Genomic DNA, 16,489 nt, shown 5'->3' on the forward strand with positions numbered 1-16,489 from the left:
AGTGCGGTCGGACGGATGGTGGACGGGATTAGGGGGGACAGATGGGGCTCGAGGTAGGGGACCCAACAGGGCCAGATAATTATACACGGGTGTAAACAGACCTAATGGAATTAAGAACAAAGGACTGTCCAGGAGTTTATGCGACTGTTTATCCAGTGTGAGTAGTTTAAATGGACAAGTTATGTGGACAAGTCCTAGCCAAGTGAGGATTGTCACGCAGACCCCATCCACAGTGGCACGCGAGCTGACGCATGATTGAAAATCCCAAACAAACTGGAGTGAAACACATGGCATGCACCTTCTATAAATGCAGTAGCTCACTCGGTGTATACTTTTAGGAGAGGGTGAATTATCGAATCGGCATTAACCACATTTTTAAGGCAATAAATCGCTGAAGCTCTTAATAAACTGAGAAGCGGAGCATCGAAATTTTAACTCCATCTCTCAAAAAACGAAAAATTGATCGTGATCGGAGATTTGAGACTCGGCACCGGCTAAAGGTAACGTTTAACTGCAGCTTTCATATTCATTTACCAGTGTCTGAACACTCAACAGACCCGTGCTGTTCATAACTCACCGATGGCGAATACGTGCGGCGGCAGCGTGCCCAGGGACTTGCCCTGGTACTTTTTGATGACCTCGGACGAGTAGAGCTGCCGCATGTCCTTGTACGGGTTCACCGCCAGCAGGATGTTGGCCACGTACGTCTGCGGAAGACGAGGGAGGAGAGCGTGACTTACGGCATGGATGAGAAATGTACAGTTACAACATGGCATTTACAATACACAGCCATGCTTGTGGGGGCTGGAGGTTATAGCCACTGGGTGGCTAGGATCCCAGCCAAACCGGAGCATCGAGCAACCATAACACACGAACGTTTTCTTTTTTATAACATGCATTCGCAAGTTAGATTGCTCTTGTCTTCTTACAAGGTTAAAAAAAAAAAACATCTGCTAAGTCCTTTGTTATGATTCATGGCCTCCGACTTCGGACAAACGTCGGCCCTGATCCGGGGAGGACAAAGACGTCATTTGTGCCGCCGCAGCGATTGTTCCATTGTGATAATGCTCTTGTTATGCCACATACCCTCATAATTACCATTTTGGCCTGTCTGTCGTACAGGCAAAATACACGCAACAGATACAAAACACAAGCAAAAACAATGCAGAGCAGCTAAATGTCACATTCCCGCACTACATTCCATAATCCAGTACTTCATTCCAAATGGTACTAGCAGGCGCTCTTACTGAATCAAGGCCAAGACAGAGCCAAGCCGTCGGGGTGGGGTTAGAAGCTTATGGCCAATCACCAAGTCAACAAGGTTTGATAGTGAATAGCATCGGGTACCAGTCACAGGCATTAAGTACAACAGCGATAGCCGTTACGATAAGAGGGATTAAACCAAACAGACTCGTTCATCAGAGCATACAAGTGGCCATCACAATCATCCGTTTTTAAGTGACCCATGAGAACCTGATGCAATGCAGACTTTTGCATGACGGACATTGGGCACATAAGTTTACAACGCCACCATTGTCCACCAAAAATTTCGCATTCCATGCCAAGCCCTCATATGGGTGAAGGTTAATTCCCTTTGGCTTGCCCTATTCGCTGCACCGAAATACAACGAGTCAACGGACATTCTCAGGACGCGCAGTGCTCGGGACCTAGACCGAGATTCAGACGACAGCTTGCACCTCACAGAACTACTCCACAGTCATGTCGCTCTACCTCAGAGCCATCACCGTCCCTCTATCCTAGAGCAGTTCCGCAACAGTCCCAGCTACATGCATACCATTCGATGGTCGTGACACAACAGCGCTACCGTCCAGCACCCGGGCATGTCTACAAAAACGACCACCCCGAAATCAAGACTATTCCATTAGCGACGAACTCGAGGTTCCAACTTCCAATTATTTCCTATCAGGGACTGACTCGGCATCCCGGCTAGTTCCCAGCAGTCGACTGCTTTAACATCCTGACTAGCCGACACCGACGAATTATTTGACCACAGGTAACCCCGGGTCAACCCAGACGGGTGACGGACGTCTCCCAATCACGGCTCCGCCAATCTGACGCACCAACAGCTGGGTGATCGGTGAGGCATTAAAACGCCTAGCCGAAGAGCGGCGTTCGGTCGTGGGTTCGCCACTCCGTAACGACACAAACAGGATGCAAATGGGAGAGCGGCGCCGTAGCGCGACGACTGTGACGTCTGAGGTTTCACGGCGGTGGAAATTGAGAGCGGCGCGTCTGGCTCAGGTTTCATCAGCGACACTGCTAGTATTGTGATACGAGTCCCCCTAATAGCAGACCATACGCATTAGACAGCTCCAATTGATGGAGGATACGTCAAGTCTGGGTAACTAGCGGCTCTTGGCTCGCCTGTCTTCCGTCTGGGTAACCAGCAGAAGTCAGTGGAAAAACGCCCCACCACCTGTTCCTGACATGCCTGCCACCACTCGGTAACAAGAGCGGTGGAGGCAGCAGCACGACTCCCCTCTCCACCGGTCGCCGACCCGTGACCCTCAATGATGCGGGCGTGACCGTGACCCCCTACCCACACTCCTCCCCCAAACACAGCGTGGCACCGGCCGTGAGCACGCCGGGTACGGTATGGTGCCTCCTCTATCGGTGCCACAGAACTCCGATACGGCGCGTGCCTCGGAACCGATACCAAACCCGGCCGCCGGGTCAGGGGGCGTAGAAGACAGGGAGGGGTAATGTAACGTCGTGTGTCGAGAGGCTGGAGGTATAAGGGACCCTCCACTACATCCGCAGTGACTCACTCCGATCAAGGGTACAGTTCTTGAATTAATAAATAAGCAAATCCGGGTAAGGCGTCCATTCCACACAGACAGCAGTAGCCAGTTTCGGTTGTCTAGCGAGATCTTATCCACACGCCCCCTCCCCCCCCCACCCCCACCAAAAAATGTCTTCCTAGACATGACTTTCCACCTGTTTCGCCCTGCCAGTCAACTGTCATTCAGCGGCGATGACGCTTATCTAGGAGCCCTAAAGAAATCCGCATCATAATCAGTAAAAAAAAACTAGGCCTGTCATATGGGATAAAACTGTCAACATCCGCTCTTCATCCATTTTCATCACGTCGCCTCTTAGCGGAAGCTTGAAGTAAACATTTAAATTAACATAAAACCCCGAACATCATCCATCTGACATCACCACCTGCTGCTAACCCCTTCCTGCCGACGGCGCTGCTGCCGCAGGCCACTGCTGCCAGGCACTAACCATCACCAGTCCCCAGTCCCCACCACCCGACCCGCCGCCACCACCGCCCACCATCGACGCGCCGCCGCCGCCGCCGCCGCCGCTATCCGCGTCGGTACAGATGACTGCTGGTGCGTGACGACTTCGTGGCCATGGCGGAAACACACACTGGTCGTGACTCGCTTCGATCGCAGCAGGGCAGGCTACGTAGCCGCGGAGGGAGGCACAATGGCCACGACTTCACGATCGCGGCAGGGCAGGGACAGGCTTCGTGGCCATGGCGGAACACACGCTGGTCGGTGGTCTCGGTCTTCAACCCTGGCAGGGTATATTTCGGGCACGACCGGATCGGTTGGCCAAACAAGGTTGGCCGGGACCTGGCGAGGCCCGCCAGGTTCTTGTGTGAGGAGTATCAACAGTCAATACAAGATCGGCTAGAGACCTGAGAGAGGCCGCCAGTTGCCCGCTGTGTGCTGAATCGGCTGACGCGACCTTGCAACATAGCTCAGTGCAGCAAAGCATAACCCAGACCTTGCAATGTGCATCATGGCGAGACTCGACAAAATGACGACCTAATCCACGTTGCTATACGCCAAAGTGCCAGTCGGATCAGATTGGAACACTCTTCGTGATAGTCTAATGCAAGAAGACTCCTCAGTCTGGTTGATCCTACCTCGGCAAACTATTTTTGTGGGCGGCCTTGCTGATGGGTACGTCTGGCGCATGTTAGAGGGCAGGTTCTGAATATGCGGCCAGTTGTTCCATATAGTTATCTCATATGAAATAATACAAAAATGTTCCCAGAGCAATGACCCAGTCCCAGCTGTCTGCCCCCCCCCCCCGCCAAAAACATCCCCTCACAGCCTTCGACAGCCCCCCCCCCCCCCGAGCGGTGACGCGACTTACATAGATGGCGTCCCGTCCGTAGCGAAGCCGTACGTTGTTGAGCAGTGTGGCTTCGTTCAGGTTCATCAGGGCACCTGCCGACACGCCAAGAGAACGGTCAGAATACAGAAGGCACGGGGCGTAGTCAGAATAGAACTAGTTTCTAATTTCCAGATTCCCTTATGTTTCTTGTGCATACTGATCAAACAAAATTCCCTTATGTTTCTTTTGCGTACTGATCGGATCAAACAAAAGCGTTAAATACGCCGCCGTTATTCAATTAAGTTCCTTCCGGTGTCGAAAAACATTTTCAGCTCTTATAACCGTGGGAATGCCCCAACTCATAACAAGCTTCCTGACGCTAATAACACTTCGAACAACATCGCCAGGACAGCGATTGGTCGTAGAATGACATCGCCCCGCCGGAACGCGGAACAACTCGACACACAAACACGCTAATGTCTGTACCAGCTGGTGCGCAAACGATCGCCATCTAGCAGTCGCTCAGTAATAAGTTTCAGTTAAAGGGACCCTCCCACCTTCAAAAAAGTTAATGAATTGGCTGAAAGTGATGTCGCTCGGTTCAGAAAGAGCAAAAACGAATATCTACCAAATTTCATCGAAAAATATTCACCGGTTTTCAAGATATTAGACTTTTACTTTTGTTTACTTTTTGGGATCTCCGCTGTTCCTAGCGACTTTTTTTGAAAGTGCGGCATTTGTTGCGCGCAAAGCAGCATATACCACCGCGTGCTACAAAACGTTTTAGTCAAACATTTAACGGACGTTCGAAAGCCTGATGACGTTATCAGATTCCCGTAATGGTTAAGAGATAGGGACCACGCTGGTCCCACCCTGCAAGTAAAGGGAAAAAATTTCTTGAACACCATAAAGCTGCGGGGGTTGCGACCAGGATACCTAAATGGTGGTTTCTGAGCCTGGCCGCAAACTTGGCAGTTGGCTATCTCAACTCAAAACTAATGTTAAGGTGGGAGGGTTCCTTTAATACAGCGTCAATGGGGCGGATCCGAGATTCACTAATGGAGGCTCGCTCAGTCAAATTCATACCTTCGTGCATTCAGCCACCCTAATATAGAGTTCACGGCAAAAACGGTGGGCTGATCCGGGGTGGTGACCCGGGTCAGAGGTCACGCTCAACGCTGTGCCGCCCACAGGAGGTCAAAGGTCGCGTCCGGTTCGGACCGTGTGCTGGAGACGGGGCACACGGTCTGGACAGTAAGGTGCCCCGGCGAGCCTGACATAGCAGTCGACTGGAGCTACACTATGGACATGAGGTAGTGTTTGATGACTTGATGACGAGTAAAGAGATATTTCATATTCAATACGCTCAAAGTATCACATAACCGAAATGCGGTTGGACCACACGACTACTGTCTGTTACAATACACACATTTTCAATTTAGCTCAGGACCGCCTGACGACTTTCGGAAGCGCTAACGGTTCACCGTCCTCGGCTGGCCACTTGGAGGGAGGACATCCGGTCCCGCTATCATCCGATTGTCCATCAGTGGCTCTCGTGGCACTGTGGGAACCTCAGCTGACACCGTACCCAGCTGTTCAAGGTCACACTAATCCGCTGCCCGGGCGGAGATGGCCTGCTTTTTCTGTGTCTCGACGCGTCACCGCGGCACTAAAGATAACGACAAGATAACGATAGAATGTGTGACGTAGGTGATTCTCGGTCGTATCCGACGGAAAACTTGTTCGGCACGGGGGAACAGGCCAGGTGACAGCCAGGACGGGTGGGTGAGGTCAGGTCAGGTGACATTTTCACAATCACTGAGGGTCACGGCTAGCCACCGGGCCAGTCAGGAAAGCAGATAAGGGACAGGCCAAACAACCTCTCAGGAATCCTTAGTCACATTGCGATCGCGCTGACCTCGACCTAAGGTCACGTCACAGCCTCGCTGACCCCTGCCTTAGGACACATGACATCCTCATTCCTCGCTGACCTCTGCCAATGGTTCTATGACACACGGCAGTCGCCGATGACAGCCACCAGTGCCACCTGCCGGTCTACAGGGAGAACTACCACCAGTAACAGGTGGTCGGTCGGCAAGCTAGCGGAACGCTAATCGCCCTCTTCCTCTGCGGACTGAGCTGAGCGCGTCGGACCGCGAGGGAGCCAGACGCACTCGGACGCAACGAATCCGTCTGCAGTGTTTGAACAGCTGTCCGCACAGTTCAGAATCGACCCCGACGCGTCTCCTACAATGGAGTTACTAGCTTTGGCAAATATGACGACCCTGGCAAAGCAGCGTTATTGAGTCCGGCACGCCTAGCCAAAACATTACAATTACATTCTGTCATTAAATAGTAATCAGACTTCCTCGTAACACTCAGATAGTTGGCCGCCTATTCGTCTGTTCTAATCCTGTGATGACGATAAAAGCAGCAATCGGCACATCCGTCTGATTGTTCGCTAATCGGCATTTTTGGTTGCCTATCAGATTGAAGATACGATCAACAAACGGGACTCGGGTGTTATCGAGGCCCCTCTAAGTAGAAATAAAGCCGTTGTGATGTCCATCCACCCACTCAAGTTACATCGAACATTTGCAGGCGCTGGACAAGCAGTTTCAAATGGACCTCTAGGGTTGGTACAATGCAGACTGCAGAAAATCGTACATTCAACAACAGTCGTTAATGCTTGAAAAGTTGTTTCACAGCGCGACCTTCATCCCGGCCCCGGCGCTGTGACCATTTCAGTCGCGGCGCGTGGCCTTTCATCGTCACCCGGCCCGACTGAACCACCGACCGGGTCCGTGACGATCACTGACCCCGGTACAGGTCAGCCGCGCGGAACGGGGCGGCACCGGCACCGACGGCACTGGCACCGGCAGCGGCACTGGTAGGGGCACAGGCAGTGGCAGCGGCACAGACACTGGCGAATGTAGCCACAAATGTATCGAATCGGTGGCGAAGGAACGAAGGAGGTCGAGCTTCAACTTCGGCTCTGTACTTTGATCAATATTCTCTGTGGTTCTCGTTGAGGCCGCTTTATGTGTCCGCATAAAAAAAAACAAGAACCTTGAAGTTCAGTCTCATCCGTCCGGTGAATGCAGTCAGTCTGGTGTCACGGGCGACGTCTGGGGGAGCGATGATATCTCGCCAGCTGGCCGACCGGCGCGGTGATGAGCCTGATTGTTCCGTGGATGACACGGGTTTTGCCGTGCCATCCTACAGCGGCGCAGGCGCTCGCAATTCCAGTCAGGTGTCCTTACTAGAGAGGGTCATTAACAACGAGCGCTGGACCCATTTCTGCGGTCGGGCACCAGCGCGCTAGGAAAATGGAACTGTCGCCCAAGGACGGTTGTACGGGACCTACATAGTACACACAAACAGCTAGCCTGGAGAGGCCGAAACTCGCCCCCGGGCTTTCCCTACGGCCGCTGTCCGTCTTCCCATCCTTCCGTCTGCCTCCTTATATCTCCCTGCCGTGCGTTTATCTCAGTCCGTCTCCGTCTATCCCCCAGCCCGTGTGTCTCCGTCTCCGCGTCTGTCTCCATCACACAGCTGGCGTCTGTCTCTGTCTGCCTGTGGCCCAGCTCTGTGCCTCAGAGTTGACACCCCACCACCTGCTACACCGCCGCCGTCCGACATACATCCCCGAACAGACAGCCGCCAGACACATCGCCCACAAAGTCAGTCGACACACATCGGCTAGCGGGCCATCTGACGCGGCCCGCCGGTAACTGCTCGGCTGGGGAGGAAACGTTCCTTGCATCGTGAGGTGGTAGGTGAGGTGGCGAGGATTTCCAACTTAAAAGGCATCGCGTCCTTGCGTATCCACAAGTAGTTGCTTAGAGAGTAAACAAAACACAGGAGCTGTACGGACATAAAGGCGTCCAATGTTTATCGCAAACGAAATAACTACAATGAAAAACGACAGTCGTGCGGTGTGGTTTGCCATCAAGTATCATAGCGCAGGATGACAAGGGGCACAAAAAGTTGCCTTGCCTTCGACCGCATTCCACATGGATTTCATCAAAGCATTTATGATGATCGCATATCCACGCGTCTGTCATGATGCAGTGGATCGTCGTTTTAAGCCTTTGTCAGCCGGACATGCCTCTGCGCTCATTCCCTATCCGTCTGAGCCGGCTGGCGTCCCTGGCGGCGTCACCCGCGGCTCACGCAGCGACCAGCGGTGTGTAGCAGCGACGCGGCCCCACGCCACGCCGGCCGGCACCACGCCATATGGCGTTCGAGCGAGGGCCGCCGTACGTCCGTAGGGGAGGGAGGGAGGGAAGGATGGGAGGGAGGAGGGAGGGTAACGGCGGGACCTCTGGCCCGACCGACTGGCGCGTCGGTGATCCGGAGTCGGTGTCCGCACTGAACGACACCGAGCAGCGTAGGCGGCCGGGGTACTGGGGATGAGCGGGAGCGAGTCGGAACTACTGCCAACCAGCAGCGCATGTAGGAAGTAAATAAGCCCGTCACGCATGCAGAGACAAAAGCTGCAGTTCAAGGCTCCCATTTCACCCTCCTATTAGCGATGGGTTGAGGATGTGTAGGCTGCTGAGCGAGCCATGAGAAGTAATAGTGATCGAGCTGCCAGGTTCTTCTAACCGGCTGGCTGAAAGTCATTGCTATCATCAGAGTCACCATGACCTTCACACTCGGTTGTCTCCACGGCGATGGTTCTCAGACAATACACCGCAGGAGGCTGGCTTTCCCAGCCGGTTGCCGCGAGTCTCCGTGGACGAGTTATTCTCGCGGCAACGGCCCATCCTGTCAGTCAAGTCACCGGCGACCAAACAATGCTCGGTCGACTGATCCAGCGAACATGAACGAAGTCGCTCAACTTCTCCAGCGCTGAGCCGCGCAAAACACGACTTTTGTGCGAGGAATGTCAACTCAGTACAGCTGATAGACGTCTCAAGGCCTCGTGGTTGGTTTACGAAGTAGGACAGTTATTACGGTTATCATCGACTCAGCATCATGACTAGGTGATTACGATTGATGGTGTTTGTGATGTACAAACTGGTACATCTAACGGTAATTGATCAATGGAGAGCCGCGGCCACCTGACGCTGTCCTCCCTGTCATGACAGTCAGCCGCATATGGTAGCCCACTTATGGCCCCTCACATATGGCATCAAAATATGATGGAACGTTTCTTGGCACTGTGGAGCTAGAAATACAAGTTTGTGTCCATCCTGGCACTGGCTGCATTGCTGGTAGGTATGCGTTGTAATACTGTGCAATGTGCATCAGAGTCTGACGCCGAAGTGGATCTGCCGCCAAGCTCCATACAAAAGTGTGGTGCTGTCTTATCGGATTATCCAAGAAACGTCCCCAGTACATGTTTCTGAAAACCTTGCACAGTACCAGACGCTGATTAGAGGACGATAACGGCCATAGGTATGCGCTCATGAAATAATCGCAGAGATTCGCCAATCCCGAGCTCGGGCAGGTGGGTACCTCGGTGTGCCTCCATGAAGATCTGCGCAAATCGACAGCATTACTGCCTAATCAAATGATTAGGTCCTAAGATTAGACATACCGTCCATATTGACATAGGCATTATCGTGTATCAATGGAGGGTGTCGACATGTTGCCAAGATCTCCGACGCGTGTCATGTCAAAATACACGGCAAATACAGACGATAGTAGCGACAACTGATTGAAAAATGGGACGGTGTATGGGTCAGCAGCGAACTGAAGATATGCATTGTGCTAAGGCTGGCAGCAAGACGAACAATTTAGGTGTCCTAGCCAGGGAAGTGAGCACGGTACAGCCGTTCAATCATCACTGTTCAGTGTTCAGAAAATGTTTTACTAGTCAATCCACAATCGCAGCTGCCAACTGGAATGGCAGTCAGCCAAATCAATGAAAGATATGACACAAAATTGAAACTAAAACGTCATACTTATTTCGGCATGAGTGGAACCTTCCTTCTCTGAGAGTCATGGCAATGAACACTACATCTGACCCTGCACTGGCCGCAGACCCGGTAGCAGAACTGTATCATATCTTGGGTCTAAAAAAAATCTGATCTGCCTAATGTCTATCACCTTACTTTCTGAAAACATTACATCAAGGCGTCTGACTCATAGCGCAACCTTGGCTGGTTTCCATTTCACGCTCACTGAGCCTCAAACGCCTCGAATTTCCGTTCACATGCAGCACAAAATCTGACAGCACGCTTCAGTTCCTCACAAGCCGGCATTGTGAGCTTTCCACTGGGTAGCTGCGTGCAGTATGTATGGTGCACACAAGGACCGTGACTCAGACTGTGTGATACACGACAAAAAAAAGGTTAGCCCAGTTGATCAGTGAGCGAGCACGCCGGTGAAACTTTCCGCTTTGCACCTATAGACACGCAACCGTGGCTTCGTGCCGCTGCAGCGGCAGCGCGCTGCACAGAGTTTCTTGGTCAAACCTGCGTGCAGTTAACGTGATGGCAAAGATTGCAGCTTAGCTATACAGCTGCTTGTTATTTCAACTGATTGCAGGTAATAGCTGGCTATGTAGTAAAAGAAAAACATAAAATATTCAGACATTCAGCCACATTTGGCGCTATGAATCACCAAAGAGCATGTCACCGCAGCCAACCCGTCATACCAACTGGCTACCATTTCCTCCAAACAAAGTGTCCCAACGATGTTGAGTAGTAGCGGCCCCCAACCTCGCCGGCCACTATCTGAATGTCACAACAAACAAGGCCCATGACTCACGGGTCCGCCACCCGACCCATGTCGCCCTGCCCTGTACCGGACGGTTAGCCGGCCACCGGGCGGGCTGCACAGCGGCACCCGCACGCGGCTGTTGGTCACAGCTGCCGCGCGGCACCGCGCCGGGCCGACAGACGCCGCAGATGGGGAGAACCGCAAACCCTGGGGAGCGGCGAGTACAGGGACGGGGGGGGGGCGGGTACTAGGGATGGATAACGGAAGGAAAACACTGAAACAGCCCTGTCTACAAGACTGGCCGCTGATTCCAAACCACTCCGCACCGCACGGTACTGACGACCATCCCTAACGGAGCGTTTCCGATCAGTTCGGGTCACTGGGTAGTGGGTTCACAGCCAGGATTACCGGGATGTGGGCATCATCCACTCGCCCCGCCCATGGCTTCCCTTTCCCGTCCCGTCCACAGCTTTCCCTTCCCCACCCAGAGCTTCTCTTTCCCTTCCCCAACCAAAGCTTCCCTTTCCTGTCTGGCTTAGAGCAGACGGTCGTCCCCACCCACTGCCTCCCTTCCCAGCTCCGCCCACAGCGTCCCACGTCCAGCTCAAAGCATCCGAAAGGCCAGACACACAGCCAGCCAGAGAGAACGGATCGTGATAGCAGCTGTCATCAGCCAGCTAGGACAGACAGCCAGGACGCTCGGAGACAGAAACGGCTGGGCCGACGGGCGGTTGGGACGGACGGTTGGAGGGGAGGCAGCGGAGGTAGGGGAGGCGTGGGCGTGCCCGTGACGGTCAGCTGGCCGCCGGGGGAGGGGGAGGGGAGGGGGCGTCGGCCGGGGAGGGGCGCCGGCGAACCGTGACGTGACGCCACACCGGCAGCTGCCCCGACCAGCCGCTGCTGGTGGACCCGACCAGCCGCCGCCAGCTATCCCGCTGCCGGTGGACCCGACCTGCCGCCACCAGCGCGCCCGTCCACCTCGCCGCCCGGCCTGATACCCTATCAGCGCTCAGCGCCCATCAGCCGGTTCGAAAGCTCGGCAAGCCTTTCGGGTTAGAGTCCGGTCGGCGCACCGGTCGCCAGAGTCACGGACATGGCCAGGGGCGGCTCCCAGCGGCGACGGGCGTGTCGCAGTTGGTGATTCTAAATATGACTTTTGCAGGCCGTGCATAACGCACAACAGCCTGTATCTAAATTCAAATTACGTTCAGCTTCATGCCTAAAGCAACCCTTAGAATACCGTAAGTCGCCAGTCAGCGGTGCTAGAGTGCCACCGGAGAGGCGAATTAACGGTATCCAGCGCTGCAGAGCGCTTCTGGGTTTTATAGGCGGTCGTGGCTGCGACCGTCCAGCCGGGCGGCACCGAATGGCCGCGGGCGGTGCGGCGCCGCCGGCACCAGTGACGTCACACGCACCGCCCAGGTACCGGGCGCCATTGTTTGGTGGGCAGGAAGCCGTGCTGGGGGGAGGGGGAGGGGAGGCTGCCCGGCCACGGCCCGCGGCAAAAACCGGCTCAGGCAGCGACGCCATTGGAAACAGCTGGCGGTGGGGTCATGGAGGAATTTGGCGGCTGAGGACGGGGGTTGGAATGGATAGAAGAGGGCGAGCATAAGTACTACAGGATAGAGCGCGGTACGAAGTCCAGTTATGCAGGAAAGTTGATTGATCCGCCCGGTACAACAGTAACTCACAGGAGGTGAGGAAATTAATGCGCATACTAATTCACATGTGTTCCGTCCCGTCCTTTCCCCTATCCAGTGGAAGTGGGGACTAACGGGACAAGCCCGCCAGCAACGGCCTTCCAAGGAAAGCAACTCTCTTCTCGTCACCGGTAAACCAGTCAATTTTTCCGCCATCCCTTCCAACAGTTTGCTGGTTACTTTCCAGCCTAGTCCTACTAGAAGTCGTTTTTCGATGCATCGTCCACAAGGGGCATCGCCGCAACAGGCTTCCCCAAAGCATACAATAAACAGCAATGCACTAACGAGACGTTTGCGTGTCTCACTGTCACGCACACCAGCAGTTAGGTCAGCGGGTCTGAGTCCAGTCAGCGGTCCCAGTCTCGTCAGCAGTTCCCAGTCTCGTCAGCAGAACCAGTCCCTCAGCGGTTCCAGTTCAATCGGAGGTCCCAGCTCCGTAAGCGGGGCCCAGTTCCGGCAGCAGTCCGCACCTCCCCCAGCAGTTTCACGGGGCCCGCTGGACCTTCCCATTCTCCCTCCGTCGGTCGGTACTCACAGTTGTCGTCTACATCCTTGTTATCGTCCTGCTCGGCAGGGTAGAGCCGGTCGTAGGGGACGGTCACCGCCGGCCGCTTGGGGTCCAGAGGCTGAACCGTGGCGCCATCCTCAGCCAGGTCAGCGATCTGACCCAGCTGGTAGCCGTCACTTGGGTGCGGCACCCATACTTTCTGCTCCTCCATCCTGTGGTAGCACAGGCATGGCTGGTCAGGACTCAGGAGAGGGCCACACACCAGAGATAATGCTGGGGCATGACTTTCACAAGAAGTTATATGGTGCTCAATGAATGGAGATGAATTATGTGTGCTCTTAAGTCTTAGCATATCTCGCTATGAAATGTGCAATATACATTCCTTTATTTCATCACTTACTTATTACTTCATTTGGTGCTGAAGCTTTTATTATTGATGAAAAAACAGCTGTGTTTCTAGAAGTGAAGTTTCCAAGTTTCCTTCCTTGGCATGTTAAAACTGTGAAACATTTTGCCCACAAGATTAACAGATGACCTTGGCCAGTGGATAAGTCAATTCCTCCTTCAAAACTGTGGCCCAACTCCAAGAGCCCAAATCATCACTAATGTTTTGTCACTTGTGCTGTAAAAGGTAATGTCCAGGCACATTCCACATTGGGATTCAGCTTGAGCAGTGAGCTGAAAGCCAGTGCTAATGAGCTTTCAAAGTGCAATGGTCACTCTAGCAAATTATATTTGCATTTGCAAAAAAAAAAAATCATACAGAATGTATCCCCCTGCATACATTCTGTATGATGGCCCTGCATGGTAAGAATGACTTTGTTATCCTAAAATAAATCAATAGAGCCTGACCAATAACTTTCAGAAATTGATGCCTGTGGCTACAAAACTATGAATTGTGACTTACAGTCAAATGATATCCCCACAGAACTACTGCAAATTGCAGCAGATGTTTCTTGAGGAGCTGCCTAAGTGTTAACAAAAATGAAGTAAGGATCTATGATCGAATCTGATCTCTAGACAATAACAGGTTTGAATCTATGATCCCAATGGATCTCTTGACAAATGGGAGAGCTGGATATAGGTATGATCTCATTAGATCCAAGATCAAGATCCATGGGATCTTAAGCTAGAGCAAAGAGCAAATAATAGAGCAATAGAGCAAGCTCTGGCCTCCCAAAGTCTGAGTCCAGCCAATGGTAAGGTAGGTAAGGTGAGGTAAGGCAAGGTAAGGGATCAGATCCCAGATTCATTTTCTAGGAACCATGCACATGTCTTATGCCCACCTATATTAATTTGCTGATAAAGTTTGACTTTTCCAGCATCAGAAATATCATAAATGTTGCCAAGGTATGAAATAGTCAATGCACAATAAAAAGAGGAATCACAACCTATCTTAAGACTGAAACAGACTGTTTGGTTGGGGCAATCAGGAAATTGCATGTGAGTTGAGTAGGTACCTCAACATTGTCAAGTAGGTACAGCTCCCGCAAGATTAGGTGCAAAACCTACCAGCGGTAGGTTTTGCACCTTTACATTTCCGGTAATATCTCAGAAACTAATCGATCTACGATGAAGCCATTTTACACAATCATGGCCAGCTTGTGAACCAACAAGTTGATCACATCTTCAACACTTAAAAGCTTAAGATGACAAAAATATAGCCTGAAGTACACTAAATTTTCTAGGTGCAAAATCTACCACTTAAACACGCGAGACCTGTACCTCCTCAATTGCATTCATTCTTGCGCACATCACTTGCATGCACAGAGGTGCATAAGAATAATGCATGCTAGATTTTTAAGTATGTTTGAATGAGGACTGATGCCTTCCATAGCTTACAAATAAAAGCAACCTTACCTCAACCTGTTTCAGCTCTCAGCTGGAAGCCTTGATCCGTTGGAAAGGAAGTTTGAGTTCAAGCGTCTCCAAAACGTTTGAATCAATGATTGTTGCCTGGTATAGTAAATATTAATACCAAAATAAATGTGAATGTATTTGGCAAAACGCTGTATAAAAGTTCCACAACCACCACACACACCTAACACCGCGGAGCCCGACGCAGACTGCAGCGACTGCAGCCCTGACTGCAGCCCCCAAACGCCCTAGCCGGGTCACTTCAGATCAAAACAAAGGAGGGTAGATCGAGTGAGAATCACTTCCAAGGCCACGTGACCGAAACTCAGTCAGCTGATCTCACTCTGCCTGAGCAGCGTTGGGTTTCATTTTCATTTTATTTATATTATTGATTGTAGAATTAATTGTTATCAGTCACTTTTATAATTTTAATACGATTCAGTATTTCAAAATAAAGAAACTTTGACAAATTATACAAAAAGTTTTAATTTTTAAAGTTTTGTTCGAGTTTGCTGTGCTTATTCAGCTGGCTTCATATAACACATTCGTTTACATTCTCAGTTCATAATATCGTACCTTCATAAATTTACAAAGGTTGCGCATAAAATACATTCATGATGTGGAAGGTCAGGCAATGTTCGTCAATCTGATAGTAGTTTGATATCCGTAACTCCGCTGCTGGCGGGCATGGCGCCCATAGATTTATATTTATGCCCATAGAGATCTATGATGGCGGCGGCGCCGACCCCAAATGCGCAAATATTTGTTATGAAGTTTTGTCCATTACGCTGTGCACAAGTACCTACTTACTACAGTGTAATCGCCACGCCGATTGTGGATTGCTCTTGATCGTCAATACATACATACATACATACATACACCTAGCATCGGAGTCATCGGGAGTTTTTTTCGGAAGATTCAGGCTCAAACAGAAGCCTTAGGTAGGGAATGCTGGGAAGGGAGTGGGCAGGAACGGTGGGTTTGTGTTATTTAGGTACATACACTGCCTGCAGAACCCAGATTCTTACAGATGTAAGGTACAAAAATATTCGCGATATGCATGGAATGTGGACCGGAGAACCAGAGCACGTGTGACGTGCGAGGCCAGTCCGCGGTATCAGGGTGCCTCTGGCGGGAAAGGCGTGCCCGCCGGGTGATAGACGGATGGCCGGTACCTGGGACTCGCGGGCCAATCTCTTAGGGCATCTGCCTTATGCCTATGCGGTGCGATCGGGGCAACATATTTCCAGTAAAGGCGGAACGGAACACCTTCAATTAAGGAGAGAGGGGGGCACTGCCGACTTTTTGTCCCATTCTTTCCATGCAACGCCCATAGGGCTAATGTTAAAATTCCAAAATCAAAGGGGGGGCACGGTGCCCCGGTGCCCTCCCCGTACCGCCGCCTATTATGCATATTTCGGTAAGCGAACTTCCCCCCTAAAACAAAACAAAAAAAAAACTAAAAAGTCGTAAAACTCGAAAAAGCCGCCCTCGGTTACCAAAGGTAACCGAAGACCTGCTGAGACCAAGAAACGTATGGAGCTGGACATCGGTGCACCAGGCAGCGTTCGAGACGGTCAAAGCCACACTTGTCACCCCTCCCGTGCTGGCGTACTTTGACCGGTCACTGCCAACCGCCATCCACACAGACGCC

The 16,489-nt window shown here is 52.0% G+C and overlaps 1 protein-coding gene across 2 annotated transcripts in view; it reads right to left on the reverse strand.

Moving 5' to 3' along the window:
* LOC122371694 (unconventional myosin-VI-like) overlaps nt 1-15,114 on the reverse strand; it is a 40,003-nt gene extending 24,889 nt beyond the window's left edge. The window contains exons 1-4 of one of the 2 annotated variants that reach the window (XM_043348213.1): nt 14,839-15,114; nt 13,006-13,190; nt 4,135-4,208; nt 578-707 (exon numbers count right to left, since the gene is read on the reverse strand). In XM_043348213.1, the coding sequence (XP_043204148.1) occupies nt 578-707; nt 4,135-4,208; nt 13,006-13,189 (388 nt within the window). In that variant the 5' untranslated portion in view covers nt 13,190; nt 14,839-15,114. The remainder of the gene's footprint in view (nt 1-577; nt 708-4,134; nt 4,209-13,005; nt 13,191-14,838) is intronic. The other variant, XM_043348225.1, reaches the window with a different exon arrangement.
* Nucleotides 15,115-16,489: the final 1,375 nt, after the last annotated feature.

This window comes from Amphibalanus amphitrite, unplaced genomic scaffold, assembly GCF_019059575.1.
Source record: "Amphibalanus amphitrite isolate SeventyFive unplaced genomic scaffold, NRLGWU_Aamphi_draft 000036F_arrow, whole genome shotgun sequence".
Lineage (NCBI taxonomy): Eukaryota > Metazoa > Arthropoda > Thecostraca > Balanomorpha > Balanidae > Amphibalanus > Amphibalanus amphitrite.